The sequence below is a fragment of the Lagopus muta genome, chromosome 5, assembly GCF_023343835.1.
Source record: "Lagopus muta isolate bLagMut1 chromosome 5, bLagMut1 primary, whole genome shotgun sequence".
NCBI classification, from domain to species: domain Eukaryota; kingdom Metazoa; phylum Chordata; class Aves; order Galliformes; family Phasianidae; genus Lagopus; species Lagopus muta.
In genome coordinates this window covers 60,416,326-60,439,833 of record NC_064437.1, presented here as the reverse complement: position 1 = coordinate 60,439,833, position 23,508 = coordinate 60,416,326, and the positions used below count along the sequence as shown (strand labels likewise).

The window sequence follows — 23,508 nt, the reverse complement described above, 5'->3', positions numbered from 1 at the left end:
GTATTCAGAAGTGATTCTGATGGGAGTCTACAGCACTGTCTTATATGTAAAGCTTTTCTAGATGTCATTTTCTACTCGCTTATTCCTTGTGGCTTTGTAGAGACTGGCGTCGAGGAGAAGCAAGAGATGATGAAAGACCTTTCCGGCGAGGAGATGATCTGCCCCGACGAAGTGACGATCTGCCTCGGCGAGGGGATGATCTGCCTCGGCGAGGTCCTGCAGAAGAAAAGGATCGGCCTTCTGCGGAATCAAGTGAGGACAGGCCGCCTCGGCGCGAAGGGGATGAAGACAGACCGCCTCGGCGTGAGGGAGACGAGGACAGGCCACTCAGACGTGGTTTGGATGAGGACAGACCTCCCAGACGTGGCTTGGATGATGATAGAGGGAGCTGGCGGGCTGCAGATGACGACAGGGGTCCCAGGCGTGGAATGGATGATGACAGGCCTCCCAGACGTGTGTTGGATGATGACAGACCTCCCAGACGTGTGTTGGATGATGACAGACCTCCCAGGCGTACGTTGGATGATGACAGACCACCGAGACGTGGCTTGGATGACGACAGAGGCAGTTGGCGAGCAGCAGACGACGACAGAGGACCCAGGCGTGGGCTGGATGATGACAGGCCACCCAGGCGGGCTTTAGATGATGACAGGCCACCCAGGCGTGGGCTGGATGATGACAGGGGCAGTTGGCGTGCTGCAGATGACGACAGGGGTCCCAGACGTGGGCTGGATGACGACAGGGGTCCCAGGCGAGGTCTGGATGATGACAGGGGACCATGGCGTAACGCAGATGATGACAGGCTCTCCAGACGAGATGACGACAGGGGGCCGTGGCGTAGCAGTGAAGATTCAAGACCAGGTCCTTGGAGACCATTTGGTAAACCAGGTAAAGCAGAGTAATGCAATCATTTTTCCTCCAAAGCGTGGTTAAACCAGCAGGTAATGGATGTGATACATTTGACAGAAAAGATGGGAGAATCATCTCTGAAAATGTCTGCAGTAGTTCTGCTAATGTGGACACTCCTTTACTTAGGAGAATTAATCCTTTTCATTTGGTTCAGTTAGACAAACTGTGCATGGCCAAAATCAGCAGTATTTATTATTTGCCAGGATTATATCTAAAGGTCGCATAGTATTGGTGGTGTTTACTTACATGCAAAAAAAAAGACACACAGTTTAAAGCTTTGATGAAGGAAGAACATTTTCAATAGTTGAGTGCACCTTAATCTCTTTCCCTGCATGATCTGAAATTAATCTGCTAGGAAGGATTTTGATGCATCACTGCATCACTCAAGTGGGTCTGGTTTGCATAAGTTATTTTCTTTTTTCCTGGATGTGGTAAAAGTAGGAGTATTTTTACACTTTTTTTGGACATCCTCCATTGAGTAGGATTTTAGACCAGATGACTTTTTGAAGTCCCTTCCAACCTGAATTATCCTCCAATCCTATTCCTATGAGGCTTATTTCTAATTCAAAGTAGTAGTGTTGGTAACCAATACTTGTTTCTGATTGTATTTGAAACTGTTCCTGATTTTTTTTCATTCCATTCACATTTGTATGTTTATTATATTTTTATTTTATATTTTTATTTCATATTTTTATTTTATATTTTTACAGGTGCCACATTAACTCCTTTAGACATCAATTATGTAATCCAAACCAGTACCAAAATTATCACGAGTCATTTTATTTGCACTCCAATAGCTTTTTCCTATTAAAAAAAAATCCAAAACAGTTTACGGGAGAGAAGTAAATGCATCTTTTTGAGGGATTAGAAGTTATTCATAAATTCCTTTGACTTTGTTGCTTGCAGGGGGATGGAGAGAGCGTGAGAAGGCTCGTGAGGACAGCTGGGGGCCTCCCCGAGACTCCAGGCCTCCTGGAGACCGTGAGTGGGATAGAGACAAAGATCGGGACGAGAGTGAGAAAGACCGGGAATATGACAGAGAAAGGGATTTTGATCGAGATGATCGTTTCAGACGTCCCAGGTTTGTGTAATTAAGGAATAGTATGACTTCACGTGGTGAAATGAACCGTGGTTGGTGTGTAAGAAATGGAGTTCTTTAAGGTAGTAAATGGATAGTGGCATAGTGGTTCGTTGTTCTTAAAATGCTAACGGGGTGAATCCCAGATTCTGCATTTAAATATTTTGCTTTTTTTCCCCTGTACATCATATTTCATGTTAGGCTCCAGAAAAGATTTTGGAAGTCAGCATATTAAATAGAGACCCATAGGACCTGAAAAATATCTGTGTCATCATCACTTCTTTCTGTAGCAAAGATAAAACATGAACATTTAGCCTTATTTTTCGTTTTCAATGGCAAAAGGGATGATGCTGGTTGGAGAAGGGGACCAGCTGAGGAAACATCTAGCTGGAGGGATTCAAGTCGTCGTGAGGAATGGGACAGAGGTGGCCGTGACATGAGAGATCGCCGTGCTGATGACAGAGAACCACCGCTCAGAAGAGGCCCTCCCCTCAGATCTGAGCGTGAAGAACGTATGTTTGTTTTGTGTTCCTAAAGGCTTGCAGTTACTACAGGTCCTCCACGTTACCCTGGCAGCATTAGGAGATGATTCTTTTTGGCCATGTAAACACCCTGTATGTAACAACATAATACAAAGGAGCAGTAGTGCAATTGCAACATTTTCCATGAATCTTATTTTTAGTTTTACTCTTTTCTATCATAGTAGCAATTCAGATCTGCAGTAGAAGGATAACATTTTAAGTCTGCAGTTATTTGTCACATTACATTTGAGGTGAATGAAAGTTTTTTATAGTCCAGTCATCAAGAGAGGTGTCCCAGAAAGTAATTTCTCAAACCAGAGAAGTATTTGCAAATAAGGCCTTATGGGTTTCACACTATTAGTGATATTTATTTTTTATGAATAACCGACTTTAAATATGTACATTAATGAGTTTTAATTATGTACATTCATTTATACTTTGCTGTCTCCTATAAAAACCAGTAACAAAAAAGACGTTTAGCCTGAGATACCACATGTTGCCAATCTGGACTTCTCACGTTCAGAATTTCATTTGGTTTCTGCCCTGAGCATCAGTGCTCCCTGCTTGTGGGTGCTGTCATGCAGCTGATCTCAGAGCAAACTGGAACAGAACACACCTTGCAGGACTGCAGCTAGCAGAAAGGTTGAGGGTTGCCGGTGTGGGGAGTTATATGCATTATATATATATATATATATATATATGCGTGTGTTATAAAATAATATCAAGAACTACTTTATTTTTTGACCATCTGGTTTAGTATTTGACAGTTTTGTTCATAGCTGGGGTGTAATTCTTACGCTCCTTCTGATGGAAACCAACAATTCTTCATATAGTGAAGAATGCTGAGGACTAGTATCAGGGGAGCTGTGATATCCGGTGTCACATCTGACTTCAATAATGCTGAACAGCAAAGGGCTGCTGAGACATAGAACACCTAAATATTTTTCAGTTGTTTCTAAAGAGACGCTTTTGTGCTTTTAATTCTGATAATATAAGGATGTATTTTACATTGTAAAACCATGTACATCACTAGAACATTCTTATTGCAGTTACTTTGTTTTGAAAATGACACTTCACTTGCTGACAGCAATTGTACATCTCTAACAGGCATGAGTAGTTCCTGTCCATTACTTCACTGTAAAATTAAGCTGTGCATTTGGCTGTCATCTTCATATTAGCTCTTGGCAAGAGTGAGAATCAGTAAATCAGACTGTCGGTGCTAGGCTTGTTTGTTTAAACTCCTGCAGGCTGCTGGTTGAACATGACAAAAGGTGGTTTTAATGTCTTCTGTGTTTGCAGCAAGCTCGTGGCGGCGTGCTGACGACAGGAGAGAAGAACGCGGGGAAGAACGTGAAACAGTTCGGCGGTCAGCTCCTGCCCCTGCTGCTCCTCCAGCTTCTGCTCCCCCGTCAGCATCGAAAGATCGAGAGAGAGATGGGGAGAAGGAGAAGGGATCCTGGAAAACAGAAAAGGAGCGTGAGCCCGTTCGTCGTACTAAAAATGAGACAGATGAAGAGGGGTGGACCACTGTACGACGCTAAGCGAATATCAAAACAGTTTAACCAATGTTTTAGCTCTGATTTGATCGAATCCACAGATTATATTTGTGCTTATAAACATTCTGAATGGGAATTCTTTAACAAATGTTTTGAGATAACACGAAAGCATGAGCTTGAATTACTTACTCATATAGATTGATCATGCACAAAACTCACAGCAGAAGGTTGGAAATTGAATGCCGGTTTTTGAAATCTCAAATGATGCTTACTTCATGGGTCATTTGTTGCTACAATAAAAAGAAGCAGGCTGCCTTGAGTAATGCCTCTGTTTCACACCAAAACAAGCTGACCTTTATATTTTTAGTCTGTCTTAATTTGGAATGGGATATTATCACTGAATGTGCATTTGAAAGCACCTCAATTCACACAGTGGAATTAGGGGAAAAGCAGAGCTGGATCAATTTCCATAATTTGCCAAAAAAAGGAAAAAAATATATATAACCCCCTCCCCCCCCTCTTTTTACAATCTTTGAGGGCAGGCAGTTTGGGAGACATTTTATCATCTAAATTCAGAAAGTTGTTTAAATTTGAATTAAACACAACAAACGTTATGAGCATTAGCTGCACTGGGATCTTTTCTGTAGATTTACTTGAATACATGAAGCCTACGAAGCCATGTTGCAGTCATTTTTCCAGTAATGTATACTGCTGCAGCGTGCAGACACAAAACTCCAAGCTTTTACAATTTAAGTGTTTTGGTAAGCATATTGCTATGTATTTTCTGTTGCGATAGCACAACTGCTTTTCCATTACTGGATAATTCATGCCTTTCAAGGATTTATAAATATTGTCATATTTAAAATGTGTGGTTTTGGAGAAGTTGTTGAATTTTTCCCCAATTCTTTGTCTTCAGGGTAAATTCTTTCCCTTTCCAAAAGAAGTGATTTGTAGTAATGGCTGTGTTGACGTTGATTTTGAGATGAAGAAGAAAATTAACTATCTGGTCATACTGAAGCCAACACAGAACTTGCTGCTGTGTGTTTCTTCAATGATAAATAAACGACTTATGGAATTAGCTTCTACAGTGTCTTTTTAGTAACTTCCTGCAGTGCACTTCAATGTAGAACAGCTGTTAGGTTTTTTTTTGGTGTGTATGCATACCAGTTTCTATACTATCTGAAGGAGAATCTCAGAACACTTAGAGAGAAACTAGCCTGAGTTAAAGCTTGTTTAATTTTACTGTGTGTGAACATCAGTTGTAATGCTTTTCTTCTTGTCCTTTTCTGAGCTTTCCAGGACTTATTCATTTCTAAGGAAAACTTTGCTCTTAAGCCATCCAACCTGAGGGCCAGGTGATTGTAACTTTGGGAGCTTGTCACTTCATTTTGCCAAGTTCCAGGATTCCTCACAGTGTTTTCTGAACAACAGTCAGTGACTGTACGCTCCCACAGAGGATGGCACTAGAGAATGGCATCCACTCCACCTCCTGGATTTGGGTAGCAGGCCATGGCTGCCCTTCAGGCACCTGTTGCTGTACCAACATTATTTGCTGTCAGATCATCACAGAATAGTGCCTGTTAAGTGCTTTGGCCCCACTTCTTACTGTCAAGTCAGACTCTGTTACTCTGAACCATGCTTATCCAGGCTGGTCTTGAAAAGCTCCAAGGAATGCTTGATTGCTCACACACTAAAATAGCTTAAATATCTTTTCAGCCTCTGCCTGTTGCCTCTCATCTTGTTGTCCACACAGTGCTGTAAATAGCCTGGCTTTATAACTGCCTTGGGGTACTGGCTGGTAGGATTCCCCCAAATTTTCCTGCTCCAGTCTAAGCCAGCCCTGCCCCCTCCAGCCCCTGTGGTCTTGTTGGTGCTCTGCTGAATTTGTTCCAGTTTGGCACAAGCTTCCCCATACTGGAGGCAAACTGGGGCAGTAGTGAGGTCTCATGAGTCCTGAGTAGAGGAGAGACACTCCTCCAACTTGTCAGAAGAACCCATGGCTCTTGGGTTCTTCTCTATCATCCTAACCAGGGTGCAAGGATAAGGTGACATCATCTGGACTGCAGTTTCTCAAATGGTCTTTCTGGCCTTTTTTGAGCATTAGTGCCACATTAACTTTTATCCAGTCATCAGACAGTTGTAAAGAGTGACCGTATCTTCAGTTATTATTTTAAATTTTATCTGTACAGCCATGTTTACATGGGGATAAATGGGGCCATTACACCAAATGAAACTCTTCCAGAGTTTGTGTTTTTAAATGGAAGTTGCTATATTTGTTGGAACTCATTCAATGCTCAGGACCAGGCAGCATCACAAACGGCTGAAAGATGCAACTACACAGACATGTCCATGTATTTATTTCACTGCATGATCTTTTTAGATAACTGCAGTGGTCAGACATTTCATCTGACCAAATCCAACATCTAAAACCTGCACCTACTGCCAGCAGGGGCGGTCAGCTCCTGTGGGAAGGGGGGAATTCAGCTGGGGAGCTGCTGGGATGGAGACCTTTAGTTCTCTCTGTAGTAGTAAAGGACCACAGTAATAAAAAGAACAGCAAGTTTTCCTTATGCAAATAAAGTGTAGGTTTGGTAAACCCACAAAGTAAAGGTAGGTCATCAGTGCTCAGACTGACCACCAATGGTGATGATAGGCTACCTGGTGCTCTGTTCATTCCTCATCAGAACATCACCATGGAAAAGATTCCACTGCTGATAGAACTAGGAATGTTTCCCTGAAATCAAGGGTTTTTCTGAAGGCAAAGTGCTTGCTTCAAACCAGTACCATCCATCTTTAGATCAGCAGCTGCGTGCAGAATAAATGATAATGGCATCAGGCTCAACAAGACACCTTCTGTGGAGCATGTAATAGCTTCCAACGTGGGCTGCTGGCAGATGAAGGCACATGCTGTTCCTGAAGTTAAGGTTACTACCACAAGCTGTCTCGGTCTCTATGTAAGCAGCATCTACGTAACAGGCTTTTAAGTGACCACGAGCAGGTGTGTCTGCCTGCTCAGTGCTGCAGAGTGTGCTGGTGTGCAGGAAATGGCTCTGGGAGCTCAGCCTGAACTAGGTTGGCTTCCCTCCCACCCGCAGCTGCTTTCTCCAGCCACTGCTGCTGCCTTACCTGCTGGGACCCGGCTCCCAGGTCTGATGCCACGCAGTGCAGGTACACACGGAGAGCAGGACTCTGAGCACACACAGCAGGAGGCACCATCACAAGAGCAGCTTTCTTCTCACCCAGGTGGAGGGCAGGGACAGCTGCTGCACAAGGACAGGGCTGGCATCCAAGGCAGGGAGATGTTCTGCTGTCTTGACAAGCTCCCAGGCGGTGCAGTGGGGCAGTTGCTATGGGGTAGCTTAAGCAACAAACCAGGGGAGGCAGATGTATGGCAGCCCTCTCGGAATGTCCCGTCAGAAAGCATCTGTGATCTTTTCCTTACATCCTTCTTGCTTTTGTGTCCATGAACAGTCACCTCAATTGAAACGCGTCTACTCATTTTCATCATCCCCACAAGAAGCTAACAAAAAGACTTTTTTCCCCACAGCATTACACTGGAGCTCAATCCCAATCTGCAGTGCAGACAGACATCATAAAATCCAACACCTAAATCCTACCAGCTGAGAACCTGCAGGGCAAGCCTCATGGAAGGAGGGACAGCACACAGCTGGTATCATCACAACCAACAGGCAGCTCCATACAACCAGCTGTAGCCACAGCAAGATGTTACTTAATGCAAGCCCATTTACATTTGCTAATTAGACCTAATAACATCGTCAAAGCAATCTGATGAAGCCTGAATAGAACACTTCCATCCACAACCCTGTTCTCAGCTGCAGTTTTGAATAGTGACCCCTGTTCCCAATCCTGCACATCCTGACTGCTCTCCTGCCCATCCCACTTGCTTGCTTCAATCTCCCACCCTGCCGGGTAGCTCCCCAGCAGGAACTCACTCTGATACCTGTCACTTCTCACTTGCCCAGTTTCCCTTCCCATTAGGACCCGGTGACTTTCTCACCCTCAGGTGAATCTGGGTACAGCCATCTAGAGCAGAACCCTTCTGCACTGCCCTCCTGGCACCAAAGGGCTCCGAAGAGACCCACAGATCTGCTGCTGCCGCTCCTTCTCCTGCCTCAAGTTGCAATAAAAACAAATTCCCCACCTCTCGAGATCGACGCAGCCCCGTGCCGGCTCTCAGCACTTCCCGGAGCTGCGTCCCGTGTTCGGTATACGTGAAAGCTACTTGGTAACCACACGGGTGGATCTCCCCCCCGCATCCAAACAAAGCCACACTCTTCAGCCTTACAAACGCATCACCTTCCTTTCGTCAGTTTCGCACCGTGCTCTGGGTCTCCTCAGAAGTCCACAAACACACCAGGGTCCGCTCTGTGCCCCCACCAGAAGGGCTCACCGCGCAACCCCCGCCAGTCCTTCGACGCTCCAACCTCCCAGCCTCAATGCCGCGCGTTACGCACAGGGAGCCGGGCGGCACCGTCCCGTTCCTCCCCCTCCCTGGATGCAGCCATTTAGCCGAGGGGCTGCCGACCACCGACCGAGAAACCCGAACGGTTCCAAGGACGAGGGAGCGGCTCAGAGCCATTCAGTCCCCGCCGGGCAGCGGGAGGCCATTCCCCCGGGCCGGGCGGGCAGCGGGGAGAGACACCGCCCGCCCCGAGCGCCGCCCCCGTCGGGACTCGCGGCGAATCCCATTTTCTTAAAAACCACATATATATATATTTCTTACAAGAAACACGTACAGGGCGTCCCGGCCGCTCCGAAGCCGCCCGCCAGTCCCCCCGCGCCCCGCTCCTAGCGGGCTTTCTTGCCCAGCGCGGTCCGGGCGTGCCGGAGCTGTTTGGCCGCCTGCATTTTGGACAGCGGGCAGTACTTGATGGTGTGGGCATTGTCCCCGCTGGCGCCGCACAGGGGACAGGTGTAGCGGCGCAGCACAGGGCACAGCACGCGGCCGTCGGGTCCCTTCAGGATGTGCGTGGTGTACAGAGCCACCGCCTCCTTGTTGTTCCGGCAGAAGACGCACACCTGCAGCTCAGGCTTCAGCAGGCGGCCCGCGGCACGCGGGTGCGAGGGCAGCCGACCCGCCGCCACCACCACGCCCGCGCCCCACGCGTGAGCCGAGCCGTCCCGGCCCGCGTGCTCCCCCGAGCAGTCGAACAGCACCGCGGCGGGGCCGCCGCGCCCGGGGAAGGGGCTGAAGTCGGCGTAGCGCTCCTCCAGCAGCCCGTCGCCGTGGTGATGGTGGTGGTGCCCGCACAGCTCCAGCTCGTGCAAGTCCAGCGCGCCCTCGAAGTACGGCCCCGCCGCTTCTTCCTCCTCCTCCTCCTCTTCTTCTTCCTCTTCTTCGGCCGCCGCCACCACCACGGCGGGCGGCTCGGCGCCGAAGCCCTTGCCGGGGCGCACGGCCTTGGTGATGAGCGTGGCCAGCCCCAGGTAATCGTTCCACGAGTTGAAGACGTTTCCGCAGGCGCTGTGGCTCCGGCCGCCGTAGCGGGCGCCCGGCAGGCGCTCTACAGGAGGGAGGTGCCGGTGCGGCTCCAGCTTGCCGCCGGGGAAAGCCTCCATGGAGGGCGCCGTCCGGGAGCGCCCGCCCGCGCCCTCCACCGCGCGCCGGACCGCGGCACCGCCGCAACCCAACACCGCCTCCGCTTTCTTCGGGAGCGCGCGGCTGCGCGACGCTCTTTAAATAGGGGCGGCGGCGGGAACGGAGGGGAGGGGTGCCCGCCGCTCTCTCATTGGCCGTCGGCCAGAGGCCCCTCCCGCTCATTGGCTGGTAGGAGGAGGGGAGGGGCGTGGCCAGAAAGGGGCGGCGAGGCGTGCGCGGCGGCGCAGGTGGCGAGGCACGTGTGCAGGGGCCGGGGAGGGGTGGGGGGTCCCGGGGCGGGGGGGGTCATTGTCCAAAAAGCTGTTGTTTGTATCCCCAAAACATCCCTAATACTGTTAGTATCCAAAGAATTACTCCAAAACTCTTGTTAGTACCCCAAAAGCTATCGATATCCCAAAGGGCATTATTAGCACCCCTCCAAAAATAGTGTTGGTACCTAAAAATATGTTGGTTGTGTCCAAAAAGACATTGCTGGTACCAAAGTAACTATTTGAGCACCCAGAAAGCTGCTGGGGATGACTTAGTGTCAGCAATGCTGGTGTACTGCGCGTGGTACGTGGCATCCAATCTGGCACTGCTGTCACTCCTTTCCCCAGTGTAGAAATACAGCGGGGTTTGGGTTAGAAGGAACTCAAATCCCACCCAGCCCCAACCCCTGCTGCAAGCTGTGTGTCTCCCACAGATCAGCTGCCCAGTGCCCACCCAACCCGGCCTTGAGCACCTCCAGGGCTGGGATATCCACAGCTCTCTGGGCAGCCTGTGCCAAAGCCTCACCACTCTCTGAGTAGAGAATTACCTCCAGCTGAAACCTCCCCTCTTTTAGCTTGTAACATGTGGGGTTTTCTGCTCCCCCTCTTTGCAGGCATCTGGCTCCAAACCTGGGCTCTGAGTGAGATGGAGAGTCCATGTCGCACATGATCATGTAGGCAAAGCGCACACTGCAGCAGAAAGTTACCTAGGCAGCCTAAGTACAGCTCTGCATTTGACTTCCCAGCAGAGTGACTTCCTTTTCCCTATCTCCAGCTGATCGTTTTACAGCAGCAGCTGCATTCTGTGTTGGCTGTGTGTGGTTACAGCAGCAGGATTGCACTTCTCACCCTTTCTTCAGTCCTTCAACAAACACAGATAGACTATGGAGGAGCCAGGAGGAGCTGAAGGCAGGAAGAGAGCTGAGGCTCATTCTTTTGGGCTCTGCAGAGCTGACTGCTCCCAGTACAGCAACAGGGGATCACACTCAGTGGCCTTTTGGGGGCTGATAATGCAGTAGGAGCTACTGGCTCTTCTGTACTCTTTCACTGAATTTAAAGAATGCAGAGTCGCAGACCACCAGCCGGGGTGGTGACCCAGACTGCTGCAGAACACAAATCCAAGCCAAGAATCAAGTGTTTATCAGCAGAAGCATATTTTTCCTGAGGATATGGTACCTCGCTTTTGTGTCTCGTGGAGAAGAATGTCAAAGGAGCCTGAAATGTGTACAGTTGATGAGAAGATCAGTTTTTATGAAAACCCAGCAGGTGCCTGGGTCTCACTGCTGTGGGCTGTGGGTTTGGGCTGCTGCTGATACCCGGTGTCAGGGCTGCTTCTCACCTCTTGTAGTGTCAGGCTAGTGATGAATGTGGGCAAACACGTCTGTATGTGCATGCAGCTGACAGCCTCACCTGCAGATTTTCTCAGGGTTGGCAGATTCTGACAGATTTCAGAGGGCTGCAGGATTTTCGAAGCACAGAGATGTGACGGTGCCTTGTGACACGGGGTAAAATCCTTTTTGGTCAGTACCAGTGATAAAAATCCTTCTTGCTTAGGGAGGGAGGCCAACAGCCTCTGCACTGCCAGGACCGCCTGCACTTTGCTGCTCCTGTGCAAGGTCATGGACGTCAGAAGCAGAAAAAGCAGAGGTTTTCAGTTTTGGAAAAGTCTTTGGCTTCATTAAGAAGAGTATTTCAAATAAAATTTTGGCTAGACGCTCTACATTCCTCTGTGTATTCTGCCTCTCCAAAAATGACTGCTCCAGGATACGCTTCAGAGGGCTCAACGCTCACACGAGGATTTATTGCTCTGAGTTTCTGAATTGGTTCTGAGCCTGAATTAGCAAATGATAGTGCATATTTCTAATAGCAGCAAGGATTCCGGCAGAATTTCTGAGCTCTGCCTGCCTGATTAAATCCACCGAGAGCTCCTGCTAAGCTCCGAGGCAGAGCAGCCATGCTAAATGCTGTAGGATGACTGCAGAATCAGTTGTGAAGGCTGTTTTATTGTATGAAGGGTTACCAGCAGAAGACGTATATGTGAGCTGATCCCAATGAGTGTCATATACACACTCAGTATAGTAGATAAATTCCTCATAGATTAATTTCACACGGTGAGGATAATAGTATTTCTCCTGACAACTTGATTAGATCTGTAAGAGAACTCCTGGTGAAAAAAAAAAAGGCATTTTGTTTTTTGTCAGGATGATAAGCATGATTTAACTGTGAGAGAAAAGCAACCAAAAAATCAGGCTTTCAGTGCTCTTGTCTTCTGTTTTGTTGTTTTGTGAAAGGAGTAATCAGAGGGTTTCCTGTTGTTTCGATTGCCCAGAGGATCTTGTTTTCTTCGTCTGAGATTGAAGTGTTTTGTGAAGCAGCTTTGCTACTTATTATATACGTTAACTACAAGGTTGGGACCAGATGGCCTTTAAGAGTCCCTCAAATGATTCAATGATTCCATGATATAATTGCCCAAGACAATTCCTCTTCACTCAGTGCAGCATAGACAAGCCAAAAAGTTGGGCAACCCCTGGTCTAAACATTTTGTAATTCTGATATTCGTGGGATTTTTGCCTTCATGGTACTCATGGAGAACTCCAAGACTTCAGATCTTGGGGAAAGGAGGCCTAGAGAAGCAGTGGATGTCCCATCCCTGGAAGCATTCAAAGCCATGTTGGATGAGACCCTGGGCACCTGGTCTGATGGGGGGCAACCAGCCCACGGCAGTGGGTTGGAACTAAATGAGCATTAAGGTCCCTTCCAACCTAAGCCTTTCTGTGATCCTATGATTATGTGGGACAAGCGAGGTGCCTGGTGAGATGGGGACATCCTTTGTGCATGTCTGTGTGCACAGGGGGGTGTCAGGGGCTGCAATTTATACTCAAGCACTTCACATCTCCCAGAAGCCTCTGTTGGGTTTCCAAATTCTTGTGCTCCTATAGCTCACAAATCCCATTTGGAGTCTGACCTGAAAGCACAGCTTCATTTGTGTTCTCAGTAAGAATCGTTTTGTTCAAGCCTTAGGGTGCTTTTGATTTTTTTTCTTCCTGAAGGGATAAACCACTAATTATACATGGAAACTGTACCTCAAAGATCCATCTTAATAATATAATTGTAGTAGCAAAGTAACCAGTATGATTATGTGCATCGTTGCACTTTTCTGCCATTAACCAGCTTTTCTTGGTTAATGAAGTTAGTAAAACCTAGAATGTGCTTTGCTGGAATATATCCAGTGGAATCTCATTATCACCTACAAGCCTTTATAATTGGGATGATAATGTGCAAAGCATTATATTGCTGATAAATGAGATACGATTAAGAGGGGGCAAAGTTCTGCTCTCAGACACACGTGACAGATCCTGAGGCTTTGGTGTGTGTCAGTGGAGTGCCTGCAGCCCCATGTCCACCTTGGGGCTGCAGACAAGGGGCACTTGGAGCAAGGCCAGCAGCAAAACTACTGAGATCTGTGACCCCTCAGGAGAGGTGCAAGGAATCGGTGCTGTCAAGGCAGGAGGAGGCTGCAGTGAGGCATGAAAATGGTCTTAAATGCCTTCAAAGAAGGATATAATCTGTCCTGCATGATCCTGTTGGATAGAACATAGAGGAATGGGTTTAGAGCACTCTAAAGATGGTTTACATTGGGTATTATGGAAACACAGGACTTGACCAACTGCTTGGATCAAGGTGTGTCAAAAGGGCCTCTACCTTTGGCAGGCACCAGGAAAGGCTGAAGTTGGTGAGCTGATAGAGACATGCTGAGTGTCGTAGGTGGCTGTGATTCCAGGAGCCAAATGGCTGCTGCCTCTGCAAGGACGTCCTGGTTCAGGGCATGTGCAAGTGAGAAGCTATCAGCACAGAGACCAGAGATGTACCCAGTGCTTGCACAAGAAGAAATCAGATCTGCCAGGCATCTGTGGTCAGGATTGCACTTACACCCCTGATTTGCTTGGAAAAATTGTCAGAACTGCCAGTACAAGGAACAGAGGCATATAACAGTCACAGAAGCAAAACAGAGCACTATTTTGTTGGATGGCATAGGTCACAAAGTCTCTTCTTTTTGTATTTGTTTAGTTTCCAGTACGTATTTTTAGAAAAAAAAAAAGATCCAAACTTCAGTCAGAAAGATCTTTAATGAAGAATCAATCTGCTTGCTCCAGCTCTGGCTTTGGGAATAAACTCATTATTTGCACAGTTGAACATCTGGCCCATCTTCCCAATCAGATCTTGTCTATTTTCAGCATTAGGGCTGTCCTATGTTAACTGAGGACTCTGATCTCAATATTACATTCTCCCTGTAAACACCAGTAGTCTTTGACCAAATCATCCCTTAACCTTCTCTCTTTGTAAGATAAATAGACCGAGCTGAATGTGTAATAGCTGTTTTGCCATCCTTCTCATTCTGAACTCTCTGACAATTACCAACATCCTTCATGGACAGTAGGCTTTAGCATGAACACAGCCCTCCAGCATGAATGACACCAGGCATGCCAGGAGCACAGGTATATCTCAGTGTTTTGCTATGGTACTGTGCTCAAATATTGTGTGTGACTGCATAAGAACATAGAAATAGGTTCAGACCAAAGATACATCTGGCTTGGAATCTTATTTCTGGCAGGAGCTTGTAGTGGGTGGATACTGAAGTGTGGTATTTCCCTTCAAAGGCTCCTCCTTATCAGTTGCCAGCTTTAAAAAATAAGGGCACAAACTGAAATTCCATGCAAAGCTTTCAGTACTCACATGTTTCTGATGTCTTAATTGGTGTCTTATGCCTGTAGCTTTTCAGCATTTGTATTTGCCCAGGATGTTAAACTGTGAACCAGAAGATCTGTATCTCTGGTAAGGTTCTGGGAAAGGAAATGTTTAGCTCTCCCTGAAGCCATGAAAGGCAGGATGAGAGCTATGCCAGGCATGTTCCCGCTCCCCAGGAAGGCAGTACAGCAGCAGGATGGCTCAGCAGAGGCTGCTCCACACCCCAGAAAAGACCATGGGAGGGCACACGTATTAACCAGGCAGAGTTAATACAGCATCCCTAACCCTGGTTCTGCATCTATGGTGGTCATGCTTGTGCCTGCTTATCAGTTTGGCTGTACCATCAACAATTCCCAGACCACAGCCCTGCCCGTTTCACATGGGGCTGTGCAGCTCAATGCAGCTGCACCAAAACAGGCACTGCAGGTCCCATGGCGGTGACAAACCCTCTTCCTTGGTTATTGCTCAGTGTTGTGTCATCTGCGACTTTAGCAGAGAATGGTTTCACATTTTCTTCCAGTAAAGATGTTACAGCTGAGAATCACCATGGAGCCTCTTGGAAACTACAGAGTGATGATTCCTTCTTTATAGTTGCAATTCGAGATGTCAGCTGGTTTTCGGGTTGCCTGGGTTGTACCAGGTTAGTTTTGCACTGCTCTAGTTTCTCAGTTGCGAAGCGTACAAACTTCAGTGCCTTTTAGCATGTTGTTGTGTGGATGTTAGATCAGGTGTCACTGCACTTCATCATCTCACAGTTAAAGGACAGTACACTGATTTAGTAGGACGTGCTTTCCATAAACGTACACCTGGTGTTTATGCACTGCTGTCTTACCACAGCTGCTGGGCTGCTGGGAAGAAGTCTGAGTGGACGTTTTGGACCATTTCAATACAAGATTACCTAAAATAAGTTATAATCCAGTTTCACAGATTTTTTTCTTTGTATGAAACTTTCAAGGGAAAAAAAACCACCAAGATTTCCAAAGGTACAGTCAGTGCTGGGTGGAGAAGCAGCGATGTTTGAGTTTCAAGACACTACTGGTATGTCAAAAACCAAAGGCACGCTTGGTGGTGGTGGACAAGACTGGTGATGAGGAAATGAATTTGTCTGCTCTGGAAGGAGATGAGGAAAAGCCATTGCTTTAAGGCATTGAGAGTAACAGCAGAGCCAGGAGAGGCCAGTGAGAGCATAGAGATGAGACACAGAAAAAGTCTAATTTAAAAACGCTTAAATGCCTTTTCCTGAACAGGCAGAAAAATTGATGTTATAGGCCAATTTTCAGATGAAAATGCATATGCACAAATGCAAATGCACATCTCAAGCTTGCCCTCGGATTCGAAAGTCAAGTTCATGAAATTCTGATACCACTGAAAGTAATAGGAAAACTCCTGCTAACTTCATCTCTATTTATTATAATCACTTGCCATTTATTATAATCATATCATTAAGGCAATTGAGACATTAAGTGCTGTGCTGACAACGTATTTCACTTTTTTGTCTCACTATGCAAGTTTAAGGGGTGAAAATGACAAAACCTCAATCATAACTTTGCACTGTGGAAGAGTGAGTGCCAAACACGCTTCTGGTGCTTTCTCTGGTGTAAGGAAGGAGGGGAGGCTCCGAGGTTGGGGGCTCTCTCTTGGCATTGTATTGCTTACTTTTTTTTTCCTTTTCCTTTTTGTTTTGTTTTGTTGGTTTTTCTTTGTATAAATGTCTATTTGTTACAGTTTTACCAGTAATTTCACAGTTCTTGACATCTAACATTTTGTTCCTAAAAGCATCTGAGGAAAGCATAACATACTTGTCTGCTGGTATGTTTAGTTGTGGGAAGATTCCTCTGCCCTGCTGATTTCTGGAGGTGTCACCTTGGTTTTCTTGGCAGCTTTGTCTTAGTACCAAATAATTACAGCTTCTGAGAGTAACACGAATGCTCTTCCATCAGAAAAAGAAGAGAATGTGAATAGACACAATTGTTTCCAAAGGTAATAAGCAACTTTCCTCTAAATTTAACACCCATAACATTGTAAAAACTGAAACCGACAGCTACTGAAAGCTAATATCATTGAACTAATTTTATTCAAGGTTATAAAATAACAATGATAATAAAAAATGAACAGCATGGAGATTTGGTTGAATTTTTCTTTAGATTTACGATGCTCTTGAGAACCTACGTACATATTAAATCTGTACTGTAACCTAACTGTATCCCTTTGAAAACAATATACTTGTAAGCTTTTGCTGAAATTGTAGTGTTTAATACATCTGGCATTCATCAGCATTTGAACAGCAGTTTTAGAACTTTATGGTTGGTTGAAAATGCCTCTTAGTGTAGTTTCAGCAACCGTAGCTGTCAGAACTGTAGAGATGGGGTCTCATCCGTCTTGAAATCTAACACTTCAATGTGTTCATTTCAACATTTCTGACATTAGCCAGAAACTGAGAAATTTTAAAAAGTTCTTGCTGTTTTCTACTGAGACGTGCAACCAACTGCAGAGGTGGTGGGGCTGTTCCTCATGAACACGTCAACATGCACAACACGTACTCACAGGTACAGAACCCAGGTGGTTTTAGATAGACAGCCACTTTGATTGCGGCCATCGTTTAGGCGTGGAGGAATGCTGGTGAAACGAGAAAGTCTGCAAGAGGGAGAATGAGAATTAGAGAGGTTCCACTCAACAGGAGACAAAAAGTGAAATGAAACCTCTGCTAGGACAGAGTTGTTTGTTATTAAAGGAGTTTTAACATCTGTCAGGAACCCTTATTCTCACCGTTACCTGTGGACAGAGTAGCTGTTTTGTTGCTGCAGCTTTCAGCTATGTTGCAACCGTCATGACACTGCGATGGAAACATGCTCAATGTGTTTTCAAATATAATAATAGTAATACATGAGGGTCTCCATTTTGATAGAATGAAGCAACTAGGAATTTAATTAATTGGTCTTAAATTCTATCTTGCTGCTGAGACTCCTGTGATTGCAGTTATGGAGACTTTCACTTACACTAAACCAGTTTTGCTGGTGAGACCAAAGGACAGCTGCTGATACTTCAATATGTGAAGAACCTGCGTAAATTCCAGAATTAAACAGCAGTCTGTGCAGGATTGTATAGGAGGTGGTGATTGTTTTCCTCTGCACCTGAATCTTTGGGTGTTTATTAAGTACGGCCTGAACTGTCATCTTAGGGCAGTTTTGTACCCCTGTACACTGGCAGCAGTGTCTGTGTTGCAGAGAGCTGCATCTACTGGGATGTCTACTTGAATGAGATTGAATGCTTCATACAATAGTCTTCACACTAAGAGAAGATACCATGGGCTAGACTTTTTGCATGTTTAATACGGACATTTTTGTGTGACTTTTTAAAATGTCTTTGGAAAACAGCAGTGCTATTTTCCTGGATGTGCTCCTGTTGCTTTCCTTTGCTGATTGCTAACATGCTAGGAGGAGATCAGGCATATTTTTATCTTATTGTAACAAAATGAGTTCCATGGAAACGGCAGCAGGGGAAGCCTGCTGAGCAGCTGGAGGTCAGAAATCAGCCCACGTTTAGAAATGAAGAAAGGCAGCATGGTGGGGCATGGCTGCCTGCATTCACTGCTCTGGGGCTGGTTACTTCAACCTGCAGCAGGTTGGCTTAAGGCAAACTTTCTGCAAATCGTGACATTCAGTTATGCCATCTGTAGACCATCACACATAGGCTGGATGTGTGGCTATGGTGAAAGAGCTGGGGTTGTCACCACGGGGTGACCACAAGCCCTACATACAGCTGTCCTGTTTTTTCATGTCAGTGTATCACGTTTGTTGCCAAAACCCACTCGGGGCACCTAGATCTGGAACCCTAGAGAAATTTGTTAAAAAAGGAGTGTGAAATAGGAAGGTATGGGTTAGCTTCCCCTCACCCTACAGAGCACTGGGGTGCCTGTGGGGCAGCGGGTGCATCCCCGGCTGCAGGCTCATCGTTTCCATGGCAACGCAAGATGGCAGGCCTGCCCTGCTCCTCACAGTGCAAAATGCCGGGTTTTGTCCATTGGCTGAAGGCAGCCATGCTGCCCTAGTGACAAAAGTGAACAAATTACTTAGAAGGACACTCAGGAGAAAAAGCCACTTGATAGTGTTTTATCTGCCACCGACTGGGGCGATCCCTTCACCATGGTGAGGGAAAGAGATAAGAACAAACTGACTCTCTCCACCACACTCCAGCCACCATCTCCTCCTTAGCCTGGTTGCTTTATTGCCTTTACCAATTTCTACTTAGCTTCTCACTTTGTCTTCTTGTTTATTTGTGGCTTTCTCCTGGCAGCAGTGGAGAGAAAATCTTATTTCTTTGTTGCTGCTTTTTTTTTTTTTTCTCAGTGCCAAATCTGATAAAGGTGACACAAACTGTCAGGAGAATTGGGGGCATCGAGGGAGGCCTGATGCTACTCTTCTGACTGGAGTGGGAGAGTTTGCAGGCTCTCTGTTGCGAGGAAATCCCCGTGGATGTGGTTCAGCATCTGTAGTGTAAGTGCAGTGCCCTGGACTGTATATGTGCAAGTCATGAGGGAGAATGGGAAGAAGACACTTTTCCCATTGTGCCGGTATGCAAGCATCTTAATGTCTCCAATATATTTCTTCCTCATGCTTAAAGGGTCAAAGACATGCATACAAGTCCAGCAGAAAGCCTGTGGGAGGGAGGAATTAAAACCTGACCACATTTGTTAAACCTTGGGTTAAGTCCCTGGAGCATAGGGACTTTCTGCCTCCTCCCAAGGCTGTAATTTCGTTATGATCATTCAAGATAATAACCTCGCTGGACACTCACATGGTAAGATGGAATTTGACAAGGCTGTGGTTAGAGCTGGTTGTTTTATACGGAACAGAACTGTCAACAGACTTTATTGAAGAGGAGAGTGTAGATTTACAGTGTAAATGTTCAGCACAAAGGTGACAGTGCAAAAGGCTTTTATAGGCAGCATGAGGGGGATGCAGGCTGGCAGTGGCACCATGGCAGGGAGCAGTGATCCTCAGACTGGGGAGGATTCAAAGGAGAGATGATGAGGAGTAGGTGACGTTAGACTTGGCAACTGGTATCCAAGGAGGGATCCACACTCCTCTGGGCACTGTGCCCTGATTTCATAGCCTTTTAGCATCCAGCTGAGAGGCATAGTATCTTTGAGGAGAAATGCTCTAGTGCAAGAAGTAATGTTTGCCACACTCTGGTGAGAAGTGCAGGCTACTTGGGTATATTTCTATGTATCAGGTGTGTTAGAGCTTAAACTAAAGCCCGCAGAAATAAACAGAAGAACTCCCATTTATTTCATTGGCTGTGGCATTTCCTATATGGAAAACGTCCTGCACATTTTCTAGCTATGAGGCCTCCCAGGAATTTCCACAGCCCCCAGGCATATGCCTGTCTTTAACCCCTGTACAGTCGCAGTGGTGAGGGCTGAGTCTCACTCTTCCCCAGCTCCTTCCCTGCTCTGCCCAGAGTCCCAATGAGCCAGTGTGAACCACAGAACAACTGAAAGGACATTGCCTCATCCATCCATGCCCCAAGCAGGGGCAGCTTGGGCAGGCTGCTCAGGAGTGAAAAGCCTTTTGCTCCCCTGTGCAAGATGCCAGTGTTCAGTAGGCAGTGCAGAGTGCCTGTCCCTTGGGCTCTGTGTGGGTGCAGCATGCTCACTGACATCATCCCACACTATCTGCAGCAGCTGCTGTGCCTGCTTGTTCTGCTAGCCTGATGTTTTCCAGGCAGCTTGGAGTTGGGCAAGATGGCAGCGTGCAGGGGAACAATGAAGCTACATTTGTTGCAGGTGCTTCAGGAAGAACCAAAAGCCCTCTGAGATCCAGCTATTACATTCAGGCTTTAAAAGCTAGCACAGCAGGGCTCTCTCCGTTTTAGTCTTTACATTTCACAAGCATTACTGTGCCATTCATTCCACTAACACCTGAACCCACTGCATCCTCCTGTGAAAAGAGCATTTCTATCTCCTTTTATGGTAGGAGACTCCAAAGGTGGGAAGTGGTTACAGAATCTGTCCATAGTCACACAGTAGGGCTGTGAAAGAGCCGTAAATAGGTTTGTTTCCCTTGTCCTGGGCCTTAATTCACAGAAAAATCCTTCCACTGCAGTGAAGCAAGTCACATTGGGCTGCAGCTTTTGTGACTCTGCGTTAGTGCTGTAGTTCATAGACCTCCCTCATTAAATGGTCACATGCTGCAGACTGAATGCCAGGCTGACCTTCCAGCCTTTGCTTGCAGGCTGGAAAGGCAAAATGTTGGCGCTGAAAAACTCAGCTTTCATTAAGCACTGCCTGAAATCAGCTAATCTCATTTGACTGAACATAGAAACAGCAATACTGTAAATGAAGGGGTTTGGTGCTTGGGTTAGCATGGGGGTATGACAACATCAGAGACTGTCCCAGCTCTGCTGAAGCCAGCAGCAACCTCCCACTGGCTCAGCTTTTGGGAAACTATTTTAGCAAAGCCAAGAGAGAGATGAAACTGCAGAACACACGGCTGGTAAACAACAATCCCATCTGGAAACAGCAAATGAATAAAATACACTTGACCTCTGCTATCATTAGGGAACTTTGCCATCCCCAGGTAACAGGAGTTTAAGTGTCAACTGCCAAAACTGGGTGGTTATGGTAAGTGATGAGCTGGTCCATAAAATTCTTTTTCATCTTACTTTCAATAGCAAGTGAGCAATGTGTACCTTCCCTCTTTAGATCCCTGAGCTAGCACATCTTCATGGTGTGGCTTGCTTTCTTCTGATTTCCTTTTTAAGACCAGCTGTGTGGATCTGTTTGTCACTGCTTTGGGAACTATACTCATGGTTTTATCTGCTTTGTGTGTATATTTCTTTATGCCAGCAACTGTCTTTCTGCTTGGTTTGTCAGCAGCACCTAGCACAGTGCTCAGGAGCTGTCACAGGCTGAATGATAAACAGTAATAAATCTCTGCCCCTCTCCAGTAGCTGCAAGGAGGTTGTGTCCCATCAGCCTGGGAGACCTTTGCAAGCAGCTGTACTTACAGAGTACATGATGGAGGGTCAGAATTGTCTCAGTATCATCTACTTAGCAGCAACAACTTCGCATAGTTCTCACTTTACATTGGCTTGTTTACAGTCAGATTCAGGCCTCCCCACAATAAGGGAGGTTTGTCTCGAGGTTTCTTTGCTTCCCAGCATGTTGGTGGAGCTGGCTGTGGTCACTCTCTGTTCATATCACAGCAGTGGATTGGGATGCACAGCACAGGGATCCTGAGCACAGCTGTGTGTGGTGTATGGATGCAGGACAGATGTGTCACCAGGATTCTAATTAAGTTAGGGGTGCAGAGAAAAATAACTCAAGTGTGAAAGGAGCATGTCTTAAAATGAGCATTTTGCTAAATGGATTTTCTCCTCTGATTCACTGCTCGATGCAGGATTTCAGCCTCCCCTGAGCAGCTCATTGTTCACTTGTTTTTTTTTTTCTCTATTAATAAATATGCACAAGCACTTAAATGGAATAATGTGTTTTGTGGAAAAAAAAAAAAAAACCCACAAAAAACCCCAACACAACAACTTGATGTCCTACTGGGGAGAAAAAGCTGTGCAGAGAAAAAGAGCTGGCTGATTCCTGTTTGTTGAAATAAATTTGTCACTTGTGCTTAGCTCCTGGGGCTTTGCTGCATGGGGCAAGAGAAGTTTAACTGCTACTCTTGCTTAAGGCACACTGTTATGTCAGTATTTAACAGGAGAATTGACTCAGGATCAGGCTCATAACACGCATAGTGAACAGTGGATGAGAAAGTAATTTTTGGAGCAGATTGTAGTTTGGAATGAGCAGGGAAAGTGGCATTACAAAAAAGTTTATTTCAGAGATCTTTGTTCCTTATGGGGGTGTTTCATCTTCTTGAACAATTGTCTAACACAAGCAGCCATCACTTGTGGGTGTGACTTGGGGGTTCTCTCCTCTTTTCTCCTCCCATTGCTTCTTGGATGTTGCATGTTTGCCAGGATTTCCTTTTCGTGCTGGAAGGAATCTCACAGTAACTCTGAAGTTACCTCACCATAGGGAGACATTACAGGAAGTTTTCTCTTGGGCAGACAGCAGCTCTCAAAGGACTGATCTCAGAGCTCCTGGGTAGAGGCCATACTTTGTACTAATAGTGGATTATGGTGACCACTGGTGCTTTTGGTGATTATTCCTCTGAAGCTGTTCTTTCTTTCCTGGTGTGTGCATGTGTCTGCCTGCTGTAGGCAGAGGGATAGCCTCTTAACTCCGTTCTCACTGCCAATGCAAGCTATGGGGCATCCACAGCTTATCTTCTTCTGAGGACTCTGTGCTGTCCTCTGTCCCACAGTTCTCATTGCTGTAAGTCTCCCATGCCAGGAAAATGTGCCCCAGCCTGCAGCTTCTCCATCAGTGCTTGTCTTGTCCTTCTGCTGCCTTCCCAGAGAGGTGTGCAGGAGGCTTTGGCCATCACGGTGAGTAGGTTCATCCTCAGACTGCCAGGAGAAGCAGGCAGGCTCCCTGGGGTCCCCTTGCAAGAGGAAAAGCCAGGGATGTTTGAACGAGTCCAGTACATTAATAAGCCAGGCTGCCCCACATAGCAGGAGCAAAAGTGGGACAGCCAGCACGCTGCTAATTTTACACAGGTCCAGGGGGATTTTTTTCCTGGGAAGGGTGTTATGATTATTTTGTGTTCTGAAGTGCCTAAAATTAATGTTTGTCAGAATCAAGATCCTCTTGAAAGCTTCACCCTACCCATCCCAGGCCTTGGGAGAGCTCCACACACAGGAGGGGCAGGCACTGTCTCAGGATCCCTCAGCCTGGCAAAAAAAAAAAAGACAGAAATGTGGAGGAGCGCTGAACCAGTGGAGGATCCCCAGCTCTGCCAGAGCTCCTGGCTTACCCACTGTGCTATCTCCA

At 46.5% G+C, this 23,508-nt stretch overlaps 3 protein-coding genes across 3 annotated transcripts in view; 1 reads left to right on the top strand and 2 right to left on the bottom strand.

Annotated features, from left to right (window-relative positions):
• Nucleotides 1–5,083, top strand: part of EIF3A (eukaryotic translation initiation factor 3 subunit A) — a 28,793-nt gene extending 23,710 nt beyond the window's left edge. Inside the window, exons 19-22 of the mRNA XM_048944050.1 lie at nucleotides 101–888; nucleotides 1,816–1,990; nucleotides 2,330–2,499; nucleotides 3,808–5,083. Coding sequence (XP_048800007.1) covers nucleotides 101–888; nucleotides 1,816–1,990; nucleotides 2,330–2,499; nucleotides 3,808–4,049 — 1,375 coding nt within the window. The 3' untranslated portion in view covers nucleotides 4,050–5,083. The remainder of the gene's footprint in view (nucleotides 1–100; nucleotides 889–1,815; nucleotides 1,991–2,329; nucleotides 2,500–3,807) is intronic.
• Nucleotides 1–23,508, bottom strand: part of INPP5F (inositol polyphosphate-5-phosphatase F) — a 949,391-nt gene that overhangs the window by 381,356 nt on the left and 544,527 nt on the right. The window lies entirely within an intron of this gene.
• NANOS1 (nanos C2HC-type zinc finger 1) lies at nucleotides 3,851–9,660 on the bottom strand. Its single transcript, XM_048944082.1, has 2 exons — nucleotides 7,131–9,660; nucleotides 3,851–3,964 (listed from the first exon to the last, which is right to left on the bottom strand). The coding sequence occupies exon 1, from the start codon at nucleotides 9,582–9,584 to the stop codon at nucleotides 8,814–8,816; it is 771 nt and encodes a 256-aa protein (XP_048800039.1). The 5' UTR covers nucleotides 9,585–9,660; the 3' UTR covers nucleotides 3,851–3,964; nucleotides 7,131–8,813.

What these genes read in the sequence shown, in the direction of transcription:
- NANOS1 (XM_048944082.1), bottom strand. Translation starts at nt 9,584, where the DNA reads ATGGAGGCTTTCCCCGGCGGCAAGCTGGAGCCGCACCGGCACCTCCCT.